At 40.6% G+C, this 20,542-nt stretch overlaps 1 protein-coding gene across 1 annotated transcript; it reads left to right on the forward strand.

Annotated features, from left to right (window-relative positions):
* The first annotated feature begins 601 nt into the window (after positions 1-601).
* On the forward strand, positions 602-18,701 carry GPR68 (G protein-coupled receptor 68). Its single transcript, XM_033062953.1, has 4 exons — positions 602-680; positions 1,460-1,579; positions 14,228-14,275; positions 16,106-18,701. The coding sequence occupies exon 4, from the start codon at positions 16,183-16,185 to the stop codon at positions 17,257-17,259; it is 1,077 nt and encodes a 358-aa protein (XP_032918844.1). The 5' UTR covers positions 602-680; positions 1,460-1,579; positions 14,228-14,275; positions 16,106-16,182; the 3' UTR covers positions 17,260-18,701.
* The last annotated feature ends 1,841 nt before the right edge of the window (positions 18,702-20,542 follow it).

Consider the following 20,542-nt stretch of genomic DNA (forward strand, 5'->3'; position numbering starts at 1 on the left):
ATTGCAGAGGTGTTCGGTCTCTGGCTGTGCTTCTGGGAGACTGTGCCTTCCTTGCCTGTTCAACCGCTGTGCTGCCTGACCTCTGACATCCTCCAAGCAGCACAGGGAGCCTGCAAAGGACGGTTCTCTGCTTGTTGCAGCTTTTCGTGACCGTATCCAAGAATTTCCTTTTTTTTTTTTTTTCTTTTTGCTGTATCCCTCCTCAGAAACTCAGAGAGGTTTCTTAACCCTGCAGATAATTTCAGATCTCTGATCACCAGAGGCTCTGGCAGAGGAAGGACTCTGCCATTTGGTAGCCTGTTGTACCTGAAGAGCCCTTTGCCTGTGTTTGGAATGAGGAGTTATTTTTGATACTATTTCTGATGTTAGCCATGGGTGCTCCCATAGTATTTCCAAATTTTCTAAATGTTCTTGTGTCTTCTCCATGTTTTGGTTTGTTTAATTTTTTCTAATTTTTTTTTTTCTGTGCTTATGTCATTCTGCTTTCCACCAGGTTGGAAATGGAGAACACATCTTGGAGTTCCCTGCACAAGATTCCAGTTTCCAGACTCACAGTGTCTGGCTGCTCTCAGAGCACTGTTGCCCATTGCGGTGAGCAGAAGGGAGCTCTGGTTGAGTGCTGCTCTGACCGTGCAGTGCCACTGGTGTCCCTACAGCTGCATGGCAGAGCACTACATCAGGTGAGTTACACACCAATTTAGAACCTGAACTGGTAACAGCTTTTGTTTCCAGCTTCAATTTGTCTTTATCTGTGTTTTTCAGAGTAGTGTGTTTCAGTTTGAGCGAGACAATTTAATACATATCCCACAGTGCAGCTTTCACTCCTGTGGGAATAGGGGTAGTGCTGTGAGTTAGCAGGCAGTCATCTTTTTCACCTACTGCACCCTTCCTGAACGACCTTGGGCAAGCCCTTCAGTCTGTTTATTCCTCAGTCTGTCTGACTGTGTAGACAGGAGAGGAAGGAACTGCCCCCTCTCACAGCCCTTGCTCTTTCACAGTAAAAGAAGATGCTTCCTTTTGCAGAGATCACTTTCTGCTGTGTTTGGATGTAATGGTCTGACCTCTCGAGCTCTAGAAACAACTTGCTGTAAATGATACTAATAACAACACTAACATTCTGTATACTTTTCAATATGCCTGCATTAGGCAACATCTGTGTGTGTTTAGATAAGCTGGAAGCAGCTGGATTTGGCCTCTGCACCAGCTGCTGTGATCAGAGTGCAGTTCTCTCTGTTGGTCAGCGTGTGTGCCGGTGGGGATGGCAGGAAACACCACTCCGTGTACTTTGCAGTCTCTGTATTCGGTGCCTGCTTTTCGCACTCTCATCTGTCTTGCTTATGAATGAGTGAGTGGGGGAGGAGAGGGCTGGGCTGGGCTGACTCCTTCACAGATGAGCCATAAAGAGCACAGGAGCTGAAACACAATCTCCTCCTCCTTTCCTGCGCCGTTTCACGGACAGCCTTGCTCACAGCTGGGAGGAGGACAGCTTTACCAGCAGCCTGAGCAGAAGCGAGGAGAAGGGAAGTTTTGTGCTCTTCACATTGCAGGCAAAACCTCTTTGCATAAACTCTGCTAACAGGTGAGTTTCATTTTTATCGATTAATTCCTGAAAGCAAGTTAATTTTCCATCATTGAGCAGATCTCAACCCTGGAGAGGTGGTAACACAGTTTTCTATCTGAGTTGTTAAAACAGCGAGGGGCTCCAAGGACTCAACCAAAGCAATGTGTCAAAGAAAATTCACATCTTCAAAATTAATTTCCTTGGCAAAGTTCATCCTAGCAGGAACTTTGAATAAAGATTTTCCCAGAAGCACTTTACTGAGTTCCAGTTAGGCACAAGGAGAGCTGAATGTTCAAGTTGTATTGATGAAAGGAAATTGTCAAGATAAACTGAGAAATTGTTTGTTGTTTGCAGAAAGGAATCAGAGCAGTAGCCTGTAGATAAGTTCCTGGAGTCATTTCCAGAGAACTGACTAATACTGTATAAGTTGAATAGATACAAGATATTTTGAAGGACTAGTAAGTGACTTAAATACTTTATTTTCCCTGAGAAATCAAGCCAAAAGTTACACCTATCATGAAACTGCTAAACCACATACCTTGATGTGTGGGTGCCCTGTGTACACCTATATAGTTTTGTCTTTGTATCTCAAATATATGTCATTACTATATTTTCCAAATATTAAGTCACTTTTCTTGCTGCTGTTCAGAATCTGGCTTGGAATACTTGAAATATGAGCGTTTTTTTAGAGAAGTGAAATCCTTCAGGTGAGAAATTAATCTTTTTTTCCAAGACGATAAAAAATTTGTTCATTATTCTAGCTTGTCCTTTTTATGAGAACATTTTTCCTGTTCTTGTCAGTCTTTGTAAAGAAACAAGAAAAGCAATTCACTGAGTGATGCTTTCTTTTGTGTGTTGCACGTGGAGAGAAGCTGAGAAACAGAGAATTTAGAAGAATATAGCAGTCCTCTTCTGTTCAAAACACATGCAGGTATTTATTAATAAAAATATAAAGACACTTAACAGTAAAGTAAGTAAAAATGGCAACATGTAGGCTCATAAGACGTGATAGTGTCACTGTGAGCATTATGGGACTTTCTGAGCAGTCTGTTAGTCAGTACCCACTGTGACTTTTTCCACATTAGCACCGTGTATTCACACTGGTCCCAGAGGGGCAGAGTGTCTAACCACTTCTTCTTTCAAGTTCTCTTTAATCAAGAAACCAGTAAAAGGTACTCAGTCACATTTATTTAATACCTACTCTTTCATTTCTTCTTTGAGGAAACAAAATTTTCTACTCTCTTTGCCCCCGTCCTTCCTGCCTCCCCATCTTACTGCTGCTACGTTGTTGTTCCCCCACACCAGGCTGCTCCTCCACAAGCACTTGTAAAGTCTTTCTGTTACACGAGCAAAGAGGCAAAAGAGCGCCGTTTCCAGTTTATTTTAGACTTGGTGCTATACAGCTGTAGGTAAGATGTCAACATGGAAAGTACATGCCCAAAATTTTAAAAACCTTTACAGGGTCTAGGAAGAATACTGTAAGAAAATACTGGGTTTATAGGATCAGACAAGTATGTCGTTCTGTGACAGCAGAGATGAAAATGTGTACATCACAGCATTCTGATTTGAATATAACAGTTTTAAATGAAGAAAGATTTGGTGATTCCAATATCTCATTTAAAAAAACTTGTGCCACTTGACACCTTCAGTGAGAGGTATTTATTTCACTTTGTGGTTGGTGGACAAAAATTGACTCCTTTTGTTCTGAATTTGAGAACTGTAAGCAATCTTACAGAAGCAGGAAAAGAGAGAAGTGGGATATGGGGAAAGGGAAGGGAGGAAAGTGAGTCTCTGCAAAGCTAGGTGTACACAGGTGTCACTGTACTAGATGTCATTGATTAGGATGAGTCTGAGGCTGCTTGTGAGGTCAGACAGACAGGAAGCTTCTTGCCTGTGGCTGAGCAGAGTTGCACGGAGCCAGGTGTTCAAAGCTGGAGGCATTAGTGTAAGTTTTCCTCACCTCACCAGCCTCGTGGATGGTGTCGCTCAGATTTGCCAGCTCATGCTCTAAATGCGACTTTTCTTGGCATCCCAGTGAACAGTGAAGAAAATTTGAAGAAAATTTCTTCTCTTCCAGTTTTTCTAGTCCTGACCTGAGGGTGCATTTGTGGTGCCCTGGGGCTTCACTTCTGATGGCTGTATTGTGCAGTGTGGTGGTAACTAAAGGAAGTCATGTCCACTCATGAGGACATTTACACAATTTGGTAATTATTTTTAAGGGAAGAACTGTGCAAAGAGAACTCCAGAAGTGGCAGTCTTGTGAGGCTCATTACCTTATAATTAGCTGATTGTCTCCTCCAATATGTTTGTTTTTCCTATAAAGCTTATTCTGAGTGGCTTTTATTGCTTGTTATGAATTATTCTGCCAGCTGAAGCATTTGCAGAACTGCTGACCCTGACAGCTGGTGGCCAGTGCTTTTGAAAAGACACAGAACAGCTTTAATGTTTAGAAGAAACTAACCAATAATTTTAACTAAAGGTATTGGTAAGTAACAGCAGCTGAGAAAAACATTGCAGTTTATTCTCTAAGGGATACATCCACTGTAACAATTTTTCTCCACCAGAAACATCACCCTGAACTCTGCTAATGGGGTAGGAAAACAAGAGCTTTTTGGGCACTTTGTCTGGGAGCTGTAGCTAATTTGTCTGAAAAAGAGTAGATAATACGTTTAAAATCCTGTTAGAGGGAAAGTGAGAAACAGGCTCACCTGAAAGTATATGCTCTGATCCTCTCCATGGAGCCCTCTTGCCAGAAATTGTTTCTGTGTCAACAAACTTCTTTCCAGCTGGGTTGTCTTGGAATTCGATCTGGGATTGCTTAGGCTAAGATCTGTCACCGTGCCAGAATCAAACAGAAAAGCAAAACTGGTCTGACCTGCGTGTAACAGAGAGGGCACTTTGCTGCTGATACTGTTGCTCCACAGGAGTTGTTCTCCTGACATTGTCCACTCAGAAATTGTTACAGACAGCTATTGCTGCGAGGCTGAGCCTGAGCCTGGATTTTCGTTTCTGAACATTGTTGCTTTATTCAGCAAGATTTTAAGCTTCCTTTCTCTTATGTTGTGTCTTATGGGCCAGCAGTAAAGACACAAAGCTTTGAAGAGAGGTTGAGTTGCCAACAGAGAAAGGGAAGATAAATAACAAATTAATTACAAAAGCAAATGTAATTGAACTATCAAAGTTTAGTCCCTTTAATGACACCTGAATAAAATACTAAAATACCAGTAGGGAAATGTTTCAGAGATCTCTTGGTTTGACTTTCTTTTAACTTAGTATTTTAGTAACCATTAGAATGTTATAATTTTATATCTGGAAACATTTCATCTTCCTTCTGCCAAGGAAGGAGAGTTTTTATTCTGTGATGGATAATGATTTAGTGTCTACTCATATCTAATTAGAGGGTGTATCTGGTTTATGCTCCATGTTTAAGAACTGTTCAGACATAGCTTTTAAAATAGCAATTGTCTTTTAAACTTACAAGAGGTTTAAATTAAAATCCGTTGAGTCTATAATGTCAGAATATTATTATTTGGTATTTGAGTTTCCATCCAAATTTCAGAGCTGGTTTTACACCTCCATCCCAAAGCAGGACCTGGTCTTCTAAATGGTTCTCAATTTGGAATCTCACATCTCCTGTGCCAGCTTTTCCATCTCCTCAAGAGCTCATCAGAACTCCCCTGTAACAAGCGTTTGATTTTCTCCCTTTTTTTCTTTAGTCAGAAGCGTGTTTGGAAGTGCAAATAGTTTACAGCAAGGTTGATGCTTCTGCTGTGAATTGCTTCCTTGATACTATTAAAGAAGGGGGGTTTTGCATTTCTGTGAGGTCATGCCTCTTCAACTATTTTTCTCAGTTTTTATGTTGAACCTCTTTTATTCAGAAATGAAAAATCAGGAAATGGAAATGTAAGCAAAAACGCAGATACAGATGCCAGCACTTTAAATAAAGTGATTAATCCACTGGGAACTAGGTTATTGGAGTCCTGTACCCTCAAGTGAAAAAAAAAAAAAAAAAAAAGACTGTTTTCAATAGTCGTCTAGGGAGCAAGACCAGCCACGAGGGAAAGAGCACAGAGAAAAACCTTCTGCAAGGCACACTGCTTCTTGTGAGAACACTGAGAAATAACAATGGAAGAACATGTCTTACCTCTGAATATTGACTCAGTTCTACCAGAAAGTTTATTAATCTCCAGAAGGGAAACCGAAAAAAAGAGAAGAAAATTGATTAAATAAAACCAATAAGGGAAATCGGAAATAAGGAAATAAGGGATATTTTAGTAGAGTTATATTTCTACCAGCTAGATGGGGACTACTTGAAAACATGTACAAATACATATGCATAATGCACCCCACACACCACCTCTCCAATTCTGTATCCAAGGAAGGAATACAGAAATACACAACAAGAGCCAAAAAAGACTCAATTGAGCCTAAAAGGAAATGAGCATAGCTAAACAGAAGTGCGTGGAAGGGCGGATGGTGTGCTAGACTAGAAAGAATTGGATCTAGAACAGAAACATATCTGAAGTGTACAATGGTGAGCAGTGTAAGCCGGAAACACAAACACAGTACAAAGACGCAAAGGAATTATTTTACATTTTTAGATGGCAACGGTGGACACACTGTGAGGTGCTTCAGTTGAACAGGCTCCTATCCCATGATGAATTTATTCTCCATGATTAAGATAAATCCAAACAGAGGGAAAAAAATTAAGTCAAAGAAAAATGAGGAGTGGAAGGGAAAAATCTTCAAATGTTGTAAGCAGCTTTTCACTTTACCATGTCTTAAAACTTTTGCAGTACAAAATGAATCATATACTGAATCATATATGCAGAAAATGGCATTTTAAAAAGAGATTACTATATTGAATGTATCATTATTTGCTGATGCATGAAATAATGAAAATGCTAACATTCTCCTTAAACAGGAGATCTGCTCAATCTCTTTAGACATGCCAGAGTTTCAACCACGTTTCAGTTAGACCTGGCAAGCAAAATCTTTCTATCAGACAACCTTTGCTGGTTGTCAAGAGTTACTAATCAAGGATTGGTTATGGATGTCCCAGGCTTGTCAGCAGCACTGCTCAATAAGTCCTGTCCATTGAATTATCAGTAAATGAGGAGAAAAAATCATATAGATGGGTGTTTGGAGGTATATGTTGATCCTTGCATTCAAAGTGGCATTACAAAGGATGCAAGCTGAAAGATAATTTGGTCCCTGCTTCATTCTCTAGCTTGTCCATTTTTAAACAAGTTTTCCCTTGAGTGAAGCTGGGGATGCTTGACAGAAGATACTGCCTTGCATGTTGCTGGCATTCCATTCCCTTTCTGCATGAGCATGTGGGTACAGGGAGCAAGTTGTTCTCAATGCACTCATTGGCTCCAGGGCCATGAGCATCTGGCTGAAGGTAAAGACTGACAGCCAGTGCCTTGCTCAGCCTTGGCATGTGCTGACCAGGATGGGGTGCACTGACCAGGACAGGGTGTGCTGACCAGGATGCAGAGTGGGGACCAGGATGGGGTGCACTGACCAGGACAGGGTGATGGCAGTGTGCTATGGCCCGGGTATATAAATGGATGGCTCATGCTCAGGCAGCAGAGAAATCTGTGGGTGACTCCCATGCCTCCCTTTGGATAGCCACTCTGTGAAACAGGGGCTGTGTGGCAGTCCTGGGGCTGCAGGGACATGCTGGGAATCCAAGAAGGGCAAAAATCATTGAAATGCAATACAGATATGAATTAAACCTGAAGTCACTGACTTCAATGCAGGATATCTGGCATTGCCTGATGTAGCACTGTGCTGTTGTCAGAGCAGGCTGCAGCATCAAAAGAGGCAATAATACAGAGTTTCAGAAAATGAATCAGAAGGATGATTTTCCCCAAGACTGTAGATGGTAAAATGAATCAGAACTCATTTAACTCATAAGGGTGAAGTTCCTATTTCTTATTTCCTAGGCTACAACACAGTTGTTCCACTCATTGTTTCTTACTAATATTGTATGTTGATCATGGCTTATGTGGCCTCTAATAAGCAAGACCTGTGTAATCTTGGTTTTTCTTGCATTGTCCTGTTCAATGAAGATCAGTGTACAAGTTTGGAATTATAAGCAGTTCTGTTGTCTATGACTGATTGATTATTACTTTTTTTTTTGGCTTTTGTGTCAAGGAGGATTGTGGAGGAGAGGGACATTGACTTGGCTGAGGTTTCAGTTCAGGAGAAAGGAAGACTTGGAGTCTTTTATCTGAGTAATAGAGTGATTTAAGATGTCTGCAGGAAGTGGTGTGATGTGTTTTCTTCCACCCACTGTTCTGTACTCCACCAAGTCATACACAAAGCTTCAACGTACCCTGTAGATAGGAACTAGTCACAGTAACTCAGCAGTGAAGTACTTGGACGGTCATGTTGTCCACTTGTATGACCTTTAACAGCAGGAAATGGGGGGCAAATTAGGGTCATTCTTTAAAGGTTTGAAGCAGCTATAGCATGACTAATTTCAGCTGTGATTCACCTCCTTGATACTGCTTGGACTGCTTGCCTGAAATCACATATTACATGAACTTCTTATTACCATAAATAGGGATTTTCCAAAGTTTTTTTTTCAGCACTGTCTTATGCTCAACCAGTTGTTCAGACCTCACATGAGGTAAAAAGGCCCTTATCCTAGTTGAAGAATAAGTAGTAGTGTGAGATAGAATGTGTAGTCTGGTGAACCAGGCAGATATATTTGTTAAGCTACTGTCCATGATATTTGACAAGTCATGTCAGTCAGAAGTCCCAGGTGACTGGAAAAACAGAAACATTGTACCCATCTTTTAAAGGGGTAGAAAGGCAGACCCTGGGTACCACCCACCTGTTATCATCAGCTCTGTGCCTGGGGAAGATCACTGAACAGATCTTCCCAGACACTCTGCTAAGGCACATCAAGGACAGGGAGGTGATTTGGGAGAGCCAGCAGAGTTTTGCCAAAGGCAAGTCCTGTCTCATCAGCCTATGGCCTTCTATGATGGAGTGAGTCATCTGTGGATAAGGGAAGGGTCACAGGTGTAATTTATCTGGACTTCTGTAGAGCCTTTGACATGGTCCCCCTCAACATCCTTCTCTCTAAATTGGAGAAGGGTGGGTTTTATAGGTGGACTCTTAGGTGCATAAGAAATTGGTGGAACATTTGCATGCAGAGGGTCATGGTTGATGGCTCAGAGTCTCAGTGGACCTCAGTGACAAGTGCTGTCCCTCAGGGATCCATACTGGTGCCAGTTTTATTTAGCATTTTCATTAATGGCATAGATGAAGGAATTGAGTGCAGCCTCAGCAGATTTGTAGATGACACCAAAGAGAGGAGGGACACACCTAAATGATGGGATGCCATCCAGAGGGACCTAGACAAGCTCAAGAAGTGAGTGCATGGGAATCTCATGATGTTTAACAAGACCAAGTGCAAGGTGCTGCACCTGGGGCAATCCCGGGTATCAACACAGGCTGGGGGATAAACAGATTGGAGCAACTCTGCTGGGAAGGACCTGGGGGTGCTGGTGAATGGTAGGCTGGACAGGAACACTTGGAGCCCAGAGAGCCAGACATTCTGGGCTGCCTCCAAAGCAGCATGATCAGCAGGGTGAGGGAAGGGATTCTGCTCCTCCACTTCCCTCAGGTGAGACCCCACCTGCAGTGCTGCATCCAACTCTGGGGTCTTCAGCACAGGAAGGACATGGACCTGTTGGAGTGAGTCCAGAGGAGGGTGTCCAAGATGATCAGAGGGATGGGGCACCTCCCCTGTGAGCAAAGGCTGAGAGAATTGGGATTTCCCAGCCTGGGAAAGAGGGGACTCCAGGGTGACATAATTACTGCCTTGCAGTACCTGGAGGGAGCCTAAAAGAAAGATGATGGGAGACATTTTACAAGGGCATGTGGTGACAGGACAATGGAGTACAGCTTCAAACTAAAAGATTTAGACTAGATATTACAAGGAAATTCCATGAGGATGGTGAGGCACTGGACCAGGTTGCCCGTAGAAGCTGTGGGTGCCCCATCCCTAAAATTATTCAAAGCCAGACTGGATGGGGCTTAGAGCAACCTGGTCTAGTGGAAGGTGTTCCTGCCCATGTTTGGAATGAGATGATTTTTAAGGTCCCTTCCACCCCAAACCATTCTATGATTCTATGATATTGGACTAACTGTGCTAATTATCCTACCAGCTTCCCTTGCCCTTCATCTCACGTTGTCCTTTATATGTGGAGGCATCAACAAAGAAGCCCAAAGTCATAAAACCCTGAAATTGAAAGATATAGAAACAGAACATGGAATTCCCAGAATATCAAAAGATGGAGCAAATGGAATGATTTACTCAAGACTGTAAAAAATTGCATGTCCATGTTAGGAAAAATTGGGCATTGATGACTAATTAGTCTTTTGTTTATGTGGATTCTGAAAAATGGTTGCCGACTTCCTTTTTTAACAATAGGTTTATAAAACAAGTCAGCTGATAATGACAAAAGTAAAGTTATTTGTAATTTACAGAACACTTTTATCCTTCCCTTCAACTGAAACAGATATACAGAGTAAGAATTATTGTACGCAGAGGTTCACATTAGAAAAATCCACTTTCAAGTTACAAATACTGAATGGATTGTGCATAGATGTAAACTTCTTCAGTTTAGAAGCTCAGTTTGACACCTCTTTTTTACAAAACAAAGTGTGATGTCTGTATTACTCCAATTTGTCATAATTTCTGAAACATTACCAGCAATAATTCACCAATTGCTCTAACTAAATCTCCTGGACTGCATGTAGTTTTAAAAATTATCTGTTCGCCTTTGCTGATCTATTCTTCTCTATGCCCCCATCCTATTGTTTAAAAAGGTTTCTTAGATGCTGGTTAACAATTCTGGTTCTAAAGATTGGAATAAAAAATAACGGCAGATATTTCAGCTATCTTTATATAAATATATCTTCATATAAATATATCTTTATATAAACATACATACCATATAAACATACATTATATAAATTCAATATTATAAAACTAAATATATATATTTGTGTTTGTGTTTCATATGTACTTGTCTTTCTTTTCCTTTACTTGTGTTAACAGAAATATCTTTCATTGTCTTTAATGGCTCTTTCTACTTGATACCTGTCTAGAATCAGAATGGTTTGGAAACCTTTCTGCTTTCAAGGGGCCTTTAAAGGCCATCTAGTCCAACTGTCCTGCAATGAGCAGGGGCATCTTCAACTAGACCAGGTTGCTTAGAGCCCCATCAAACCTGACCCTAAATGCTTCCAGGGATGGAGCATCCATCATCTCTCTGAGCAACCTGGGCTAGTGTTTTATCACCCTCATCATGAAAATATTCATCCTTGTATGTAGTCTGATTCCATCCTCTTGTAGCTTAAAACCATCCCCCCTTGTCCTGTTGTTACAAATCCCATTAAAAAGGTCTGTCCCCATGTTTCTTGTAAGTCTCCTTAAGGCTGCAAGAGGGTTTTCCCAGAGCCTTCTCTTCTCCAGGTTGAACTACTCCAGCTTTCTCATCCTTTCCTCATAGGAGAGGTGCTCCATCCCTCTTGTCATTTCAGTGACCTTCCTCTGGACCTGCTCCAACAGGTCCATCTTTAACATCATAATTTTTCCAATTAAACACAAATTTTTCTGATTAACCCCAGATTTTTCCAATTAAACCCATTATGCCTTTTCTTCATACTTGGAGGTGCACCCAAATTTCTACTTTCTTCTACTTTTTTTTCCCCCTCAAACTTACTCTAAGGGTATTATCCCTTTCCTGCCCATTATATGTTGTTTGACCAGTCCCTAGTCTCTTCTGTTGCTCATCACTTCCCTGCCTTCTTATCTGGCCTTGTGTTTCCAGGCTTTGTGAAACAGGATCAAACAGTCTGACAAACATACAAGTGTTGACGGAAGCTTAGCATGTGAATTTAGGGCTGGCGTTTGTGTAGATAATGACCTGAACCAAGTCCTAAACTGAAACCACCTCAGGTCTCTGATTCCAAGATATGCAGAACAGTTCAAATCCTGCAATGACAGCCAAATGACTCAGGCCTGTCTGCACTGCATGACAGGTGCAAAGACATTAAATAGCAAGAGACCATGCAGGCACACAAGTGTGTTTCACTCCTTGTTAATGGAAGTGAGTGCTTTATGGATGAGACAAGCTGGGTGCACAACAGATGCAAATTCCAACAAGGAAGTCCTTTGGTGCAGTCCCGTTTATCTCTGCCAAAAAAATACGTAGGCCTAGTTGCAGACAGATTTCTTACAACATAAATTGTAGCAGTGTTCCCTAAACTGAAAAAACCCACCTGGGCTCCATGCTCCTACTTGGTCCAGGGTGAAGAGGCTGTTGCTGCCAGTGGATCTGGCTGCTTCCATTGTCAGCAGGGAGTGCTTAACACATGAGCAGCCCCAGTGTTCATGATGCTGAGGCAAGTCATGTGTTTGTCAACAGCTAAAGCACAAAGGAGTTGGGAAAGAAAAGAACTGTGGTTGAACTCTTCAGTGAGTAATAAAATTGGCTTGTATAAACCATGAAAAAGTGAGGCTTTCTGAAGCTCTGGGGTCCTTGGCTTTATTTTTAATCCAGGAATAAGAGGATTGTTTAGAGCTCACATAGATGGAGAGAGTCTTCTAATTTATTGCCAAGACTTGGGCTTAGATGGGTATCATCTAAAAGGTGTGGGCATAATAGAGAGAGAAATATTGCCTGGAAATGATTGCAGGCTCATGATACTGAAGGTGTTACATAAACGATGATTAAAAAAAGTCACGCAGCTGCACTATATCCATATTAAAGCTGTCTAAAATAAATGCCTGTGTGTTCCTGTTCGTAACTGCTTTCAGCTTTTTGATTGTCTGCACCCCAGATGTTTTTCATAGAGCAACTTTAAAAATTTCTCTCCTCCCTCTATCCAGACGTGGCCAATAAGTAATGGAAGAGGTATTTGTCTTTTCTATACCTGGCATCACATTTCCTACAATTTCCACTTTTTCAGACAGCTTGTAAAGTATTGTGTCATATGTTCATAATAACACATCCATTTGTTTAAACTTGTTCCTTTAAGGAAAAGGAATGAAATCTTGCAATTTCAATGAGCATTTTTTGGGCAAGCTTGGGTCCATTTCCCTGCACTTCTTGTCATTCCATTCACTTTTAGTGTTTTCACTTTGTTTCCAAGTTTTCCCTTTATTTTTTAACCATTACATTGCTTTAGCATCTTCTCAACAGGCTTTGTTATTCCTTTCTTTCGTGATTTCAGGGTTTTATTGGCAGTAATTACAGCGAGTTTTGGACAATTTCACTGCACTTGTCATCTCAGGCCATTTCATCCTGGTCACCCCATTTCCAAATTTCTGGGGTTTTTTTCCATTGCATTTTATTTCAATCACATCTCCTTTCCAGAGGGTTTGTTGGACTCTGTCCTCTGATTTCAGGTTTTCATTCCCTTTCCTGAAAAGAACTGAAATCTTTTGATACCTGTTCTTTTGAAAAAATTCTAGTTTCACTCCCTTGCTGGTGCAGAGCTATATGTAGCGTACCTGGTGCTGGGGAAAAGCTGAACTGCCTCTGTATTTCCATTTGGCTGCAGAGTGTGTCCATAGTCCAGGGATAGGTGTCACAGTGTACAAAGGCAGACCAGAACCCTTACACAGAGGAGGCCAAAACAAAGGAAGGATTTCCTGTCTCACTGTTTCCACTGACCAGAATAGGAGTATAAGACAGGTATTATACAAGAATCTCGATCTATTTTTTTATCTGCATCTTTAAACTGGGGGGGGTTTGTTAGCACAAAGCAAAGAGATTTGTTACAGCCAGCCTTCTCTTCCTGCCCCCTCGAACAGCCCACACCAGAATTTCCTCCAGGAGCAGGAAATGTTGCTGTAATCCTAAGTGTATATTATATTACTATAATATTGTATCAATAAGATTTTTGCTGTCTCCTTCACATTCTGCATTCTGGCAAGACTTTTAAACTAAGCAGAAATGATTTTACGTATTACAGATAATTATATTCTCTGTACATAAACACAATTTGGTAAAGACATTTAGAGTTCTTAGAGGAAAAGAATAATTTTCAAAAAACACTGCAGCTGTAGTGTACATCTGCTTTTCCTCATACTGTGGTCCATAATGACTCACTGGGTAACACTAAATGAAACTCAGTGCTAGACATTTAAAGACAGTTCTGAATTTTTAAAACTGTCAACAGCTTTTGAATTACTATTTGGCCTTATCAACTAGAGCTGGACACTGGCTGGGCACTGTGCTGGTAGATATGACAATAGGTCTCAGATTTTAGGCATTTTAGAGGATAACAAGTGTGCCAATCATCCTCTGCAGGCAAACCCTTACATGTAAAAGTCACCAAGTCATTATACAGAAATGCTACAAAGTACAAACTCAGGCCTGGAGATCTGGATTATAAAAGGTAGGTTGGGGTAAGAAGGTTATCAAACCTGCCTCAGCAAAGATTCTGTGCACTGCCCTTGTCTGCAGATGGAAGAGATATGTGATGGTTATGAAGCCTTAGATAGTGTAGTGTTACAGGGGAGCTAATGGTCCCTAGGTATCAGTGTTTGGGGAAATTTGTACATAGCTTTAGTGATTAATTTCTGCTGTACATGTCAGCACTGCTATAACATTGTCATATTTATTCCAGGGGAAGATTATGGCAATCTCCTGGAGCAAACTTCAAACTGAACCACAGGTAACTGTGATTGGGTCCCATTTCTCCCGCTGAGCTTGATGAATGAGTTGTAACTATTGTGACACCCACGGTGGAGAATGTGAGTCTCTTAAAACCCCAAGGGAGCTGCTTAGGACAGAGAGGTGGAGAAGAGCAGAGTATTGGACTTGAGCAATCTTTCACACAAGTTGCATTGAAGAGTGGAGTTAAAAGTTTTGAGGGACATGAACTTATCTTGGCCTGTTGTTTCATGACTCAAGAGTTTCTGAGCTTCCAAGGACATTTCCACCAAAACCAGGGCTGATATTCTCTCTGTTGGAAAGAAAAAGTGAAAGTAAACGGATGAAAACCACATCCCAATTCTTATTAGTATGTTTGCTGAGAAATCTGTGGAGATATGCTGGTTGAAGCTAAAGAATGAAATTCTTTGCAGGTTTGATCACTTATTTCATCCAGGCAATTCTTTTCTAGCTTAAAGCAAGTGATTTTGTTCTCAGTTTCTACAGGAGTAAAGCCTATCACTATTAAAAAACCCAAAAACATGTATTAAAAAGATTATTTGACAGTTACATTCTCAAATGCTAAAACTGACAGTTATTTTACTGTAGTGTGGTCATGTTTTGTAAGGGCTGCCTGGGAAGAAATTTTATGTTTCTGGATGGGACAGAAGGCGATGACAAAAATGCAAATTAGCATAGCAAACAGAAGAAAGCAGCAATGCCTTATCTTTGTGTTTGGATAGTGCCTTTTTTGAATCCATGCTATCTGAAGCTGTGAAAAGAGTCCACAAATTGTTAACCTGACGAAGGTATACCCAGCATCCCTGAATTTTCTGAGGAGAGATTGAAAGAAATACAGTCTTGATGTTCTGCACCACCAGGTTAAACATGCATTCCCTTCAGACTAGGCACAGTTTTCCCTGCTGTTCTCCAGTGCTGAGCATCTGTGCTCATGAGAATTTATCATGAGGTGCTAAAATGCTGAATGGGGTATTTAATTGTTTAGTGGAGGGTTTCATCACTGTGAGCTGGGTCCAGGCTTGACCTCGTAGAACTGAGTGCTAACCCATTGTCAGCAGTGGTTTTTGTGTATTAGTTACAGTATAGTTCAGTGCAGTAGTATAGCACAGCATAGCAATGGCTTCTATGGATATGTGTTTGGATTATACCAGATTCTTCAGGTGAAAACAATTACATTAGTACTCAGTGAAGATGAAAAGATACAAATGTATAAGTCGTAAATGTGTGGGTTTGGGAGTTGGTGGCAAATAAGGAATATTTAATAGCATATCCTATAGAACTGAGACCATGGTACCAGAGTTTCACCATGTCCTTCCAATAGAGGAAGGCAGCTTGCTTTCAGGATTGTTTTTACAAGTAACTGTAAGACAGAGTGCTACTTTTTTTTCCATTCTGCTCGACTGAACAGTATATTATATGGTATCTTGTATATAAAGGGAAATTTAAGAAATGGAAATTAATAATCAAGAGTTTTGTGTACCCTACATCCTCTAAGGAAGTCTGTGTGGACTGCTGGTTTACCAGAGACACCTTTTCCATTGTAGACAAATCTGATTACTACTTTTCTGCCCCATTTGTAAACCAGAGATGATATTTCTTCACATTTTAGATACCTCCAAAGCTAAAGCAACAAATATTTGAAATTTGTTTTGTGATTCTGGAGCTTTTCTGTTACATACTAGGTAACAGTACGTAGAAGTTATGTGAACCTTGATTTCCAAGCAGTTATGAAGTCTTATCAAAGACTTAGGGCTAGGAAAAGGCAGCTTTCTGAAAAAGTGTATTTAACAACTGTATCCCTTCTAAAGACTTCTTTATGATTTATCTTCAGGTTATTAACATCCTGCAGCAAGTCGTCACTTCAGCCTAAAGTTTTGTGGAAGAAATTAACTCGGGGAGAAGCAGAAGATGGTGAATTTCACAGAGAATGAAACTGAGAAGTGCAATATTAATCATGATATCCACCAGACATTATCCCCTGTGGTGTACATATTTGTGTTTATATTAGGCTTGCCAGCTAACTGCCTATCACTGTACTATGGGTATTTACAGATCAAAGCTAAAAATGAATTAGGTATCTACCTTTGCAATTTGACTATAGCAGACCTGCTGTACCTATTTTCTTTGCCCTTTTGGCTTCAGTATGCTTTACAGCATGACAACTGGACCTATGATGAGCTGCTGTGCAAAGTTTGTGGTATCATTCTGTATGAAAATATCTACATCAGCGTGGGCTTCCTGTGCTGCATCTCCATTGACCGCTATCTGGCCGTGGTGCACCCCTTCCGCTTTCAGCGCTTTCGGACCATGAAGGCTGCTGCCATCGTGAGCATCATCATCTGGGCCAAAGAAATTATGACATGCTGCTTTGTCTTCACACATGGAGAGATCAGTATGGATGCTGAGAGCCACTTGGTGTGCTTTGAGCATTACCCCATCAAGAAATGGGAACACAACGTCAATTACTACCGTTTTTCTGCTGGCTTCCTTTTCCCCCTCTTTCTGCTGGCCTTCTCCTACTGTGGGATTTTACGAGTTGTCCACAAAAGTCCCGGCACTCAAAAGAAGAAGAAAATCCAAATTAAAAGACTGGTTTCAAGCACTGTTTTCATATTTTTAGTCTGCTTTGGGCCATACCACATCCTACTTGTAGTTCGTAGCTTGTTGGAGAACAACTGCTCATTTGCTGAGAAAATATTTAATGTTTACCATATTTCTCTTCTGTTGACTACCTTTAACTGTGTTGCTGACCCAGTATTGTATTGTTTTTCCAGTGAAAGCACTTACCAGAACTTTGTCAAGATGAGAGACTCTTGTCTAACATGTTTAGGCCATCTGAGTACTGAGACAAAGGAATCCTATGCACTGAAAACTACTGAAACTTCCAACAAAACACAGCATGAACAGCAACCAGGGTTATTACAAATACCACTTGATGGTGCTGGAATGAAGGACTGCTTCACAACTAGTGTAGACAGCCTCTAGCATTAATCAAAAGAACCTTAATCCTACATCTGCATCTATGGCCGTGTTTGTGTCTCTCTCTGAATTATTCATATATTACAACAGACCTCCCAAAGGCTTATGAGCAATGCTGTACAGTGAAGCTGTTTCTGGAGGTGCTTGGACCCTGGCAATAGTGAGGAAAGTATGTGCTAAGTCAGTTCAGTTATAATCACGTATCTGTTGTTGTGCTACCACTTAAAACCTGTTTGTCTTGATGACTGCATTGACTGGAATAAGCCAGTACTCATGGTGTGTAGTTCTGGTGAACTCATCTTCAGCTGCTTTTTTTGCCACTGTAGCATCTAGAGAAAGTAATTATCTACAAGCTGTCATCATCTGTTGAAAAGGTCAGAGACAGAAAAATTTAAATGTCCCCATATATACTTTTAAAGAGAAACAGCCTAACAAAACACTTCTGCAAGATCTCTGTAACTCTCTGAAATAACTTCTCCTTTTGCCAGTTTCAAAGCCTGCAGAGACCATGCCAGAACCAGGTTCCTAAAAGAATCAGTTGGATAGTGAGACATTATGGGAGAACACGCACAAGGAGCTCAGCACCTGCTGAGACCTTCAGGCTATTTTTGGACTGTTGAATCTCAGACTGTTAAACCTCATCGTAAGGCTCCTAGAGACTTCTGGAAGTGTGAGACTCTGGGTTCCAGTGGGTGTCATTAACTTTGCTGACTCAGAAGAGAACAAGAGGTTGGGAGTACGTGAGGCACTTTGATCCCATGTGCTTCTCTGAGTCACTGTGTTCAAGAATATTTATTTACCTCTAAATTCTACTACACCTTGCTAAGGTTTTGGTTGTGTCCTTTGCAATTTGTGCACAGACCACAGGCAATTAAATAACAATGCATTGGTCAGGGAAACTGTTGAATTAATTCTGTTTAAACTCTGGTTTTGCCCACAGATAATATAGTTTAGGGTTTGGTAATTGTTCAGTAAATACATTATCAGAAATATGATGTATGAATGATCTGTATCCTGGTTCAGAAAGAAACAAAATATAGGAGTGACTGGAGAATAATGGCTTTTAAAGACGTGGGAGTTGAGCTCCACAGTATTGTTGCTACCACCACCTCCTCTCTAGGTTTTTTTGGGTGTTTTGTTACACTAATGAATCCCATGTGATTCTTCTTTGTGATCTGCTCATCACACCTTCTTGTACCTGTAGCTGTTACAACATGAATATTGCCTTGTCCTTTCAATTCTCTGTTTTCAGACCTTCCTTGGAACATCTCTCTCTCTGCAATCTGAAGCTGGTAACTTCTAGCAGTCCAATCAGATTTGTTTCCTTGGTTTGCTTTTGAGTCAAAAGATTGTCTAGACAGATGGTCTACTCCTGCTATCTGAATGTCATTTTAACACAGCCTTGCTTGTCATCAGATTCCAAAAGGAATATATTCTAACAGTTTTCTGGAAACCACCTTGAGAGTGCAATATTGGATATAACTAGTGGATGTATATAATAAAGAATGTTTTTATAATTTTCTTTTTATGTTTTTTCACACTGTGTTTGAAATAACTATCTTTTAGTTTTGGCCCACAATTTCTATTTGTGAGACTACAGATCCTCTCCTTCCTCCTCTTACAGAAAGGTTTCATGTCCCCAGTCCCAAGAGGGGATTAGGTTTGCTTAGGTTAACATTTGGTTTGTTTAATTATTTTACATATCTTTATACTTCAACCACTCAGCTGGATTAATTACGCTACATCTGCATGTTTTTCTCCTGACTATTAGCACTATTTAGCTTTATTTTCTTCTAATCTTTAATCTCATCTGCTGTGTATTCCAAGGGGGTCATTAGGCAGGGACTCCCTCCCAGCTGCTGTAGTGCTGAGCTTGTACATTGTTAAGCACCAACTCCTTGGACCCCCACGACCTGCCAGGCTGCAGGAGACACATGGCTTGTTCTAGGATTAAATATTTGTTGTCTTGTTTATGTGTTGCTTCTTTACGGTTCCCCATGCTGTTTAAATTAGACAACTGGAATGCAGAGCATGCTGTACTACATGGAATTGTCATATGAGGGATTAAGGCTCATTTGAGTTGATTCTTTGATGTGGTCAGCTTTGGTCAGCTGCTACAGTTTAAAATCAGATGGAAACTTGTGTAACACAGCACAGCGTTCTGCACAGTTCTCAGCACTTAACCTGCTAACCCACAACAGAAAGGAGGGATTTTTTTCTTCTTTTCCCCCTTTTTTTTTTGCTTGAGACCAGTATTTTATCAATTCTTTCTGTACTGAGTGCTTGGCTTAGGCTGCAGTACTGTAACCAATATAGCAGGAAGGTAACTCCCACTCAGAGCTTTTCCTTCCATCTCAGTCAAAACACTGAAATCACTCAAGGGTCCTGCTAAGGTTGCTAGAGATGTGCTACACATGCTGTTGAAGTAAATGTCATGCTTGGGTCTGCACAAAAAATGCAATTTAAAAGCACACACTAGAGAAAATGAGAGACAAATGATTAAATTTTGTATTTCTTAATGAAAACTGTTAAGACTTGTATTTTGGGGAAAAAAGAGCAAAAGCTTACTAAATGAAATTTTTTTGACAAAAGTTAGTGCTTGGAAATACACATTGCGCCTGTCAGTGTAATATGTCAGTAGGACAGACAGAATAAAATCATCTGCTTCTTTTAAAATTATGCCAGTTTCACTCTGTGAGTTCTGTGCAGCAGTGAACATATGCCATCCTGTGGGGTTACTGGCTTTGGCAAAAAGTTCAAGCATTCATATGAAGTAGTTTACTTAACACTTAGAGTTTGGAGAGTTTAGAGACTTCTAAAGGAGATATTTTCTAATTGTGAAACTTCCAAGATAGTTTTCTAGAACATCCTTTGAGAAGGTTTTAGATAAAATGAATCTAAAAAAACAAGCTGATCTAGGAAATATTGGGATCTCTGGTGAACCTCAATGTCTAGCAGAAGAGTGTCATTAAGATTTCTTTCTGTCATATATTCTACTATCTTATGTCTTTAAAGGCTCTGTATCCTCAGGGTCTTCAGGAGATTAATGTTCAAAATATGCTGGTGTTTGTGGTACGAATTGATTTTTCTCATTCTGAAAAAGTTGTTTGTCTTGCATCAAAGAATTAAAATAAAACTCACCTGCCAGGAAGGAGAAGAAATATAAAGTGTTGCTCACTGCTGGAAGTCCAACTAAAGGCCACTTCCATTTTATGATAGGCAAAGCACTAGTGCTCTAGAGGTGGTGTCAAATGTACCATCCCCTCTCTGCTTTGAGGGCTGACAGCCG

Source organism: Catharus ustulatus, chromosome 6 (assembly GCF_009819885.2).
Source record: "Catharus ustulatus isolate bCatUst1 chromosome 6, bCatUst1.pri.v2, whole genome shotgun sequence".
In the NCBI taxonomy this organism is placed as follows: domain Eukaryota; kingdom Metazoa; phylum Chordata; class Aves; order Passeriformes; family Turdidae; genus Catharus; species Catharus ustulatus.

Coding starts and splice junctions, on each gene's coding strand:
- GPR68 (XM_033062953.1), top strand. CDS start 16,183: ATGGTGAATTTCACAGAGAATGAAACTGAGAAGTGCAATATTAATCAT.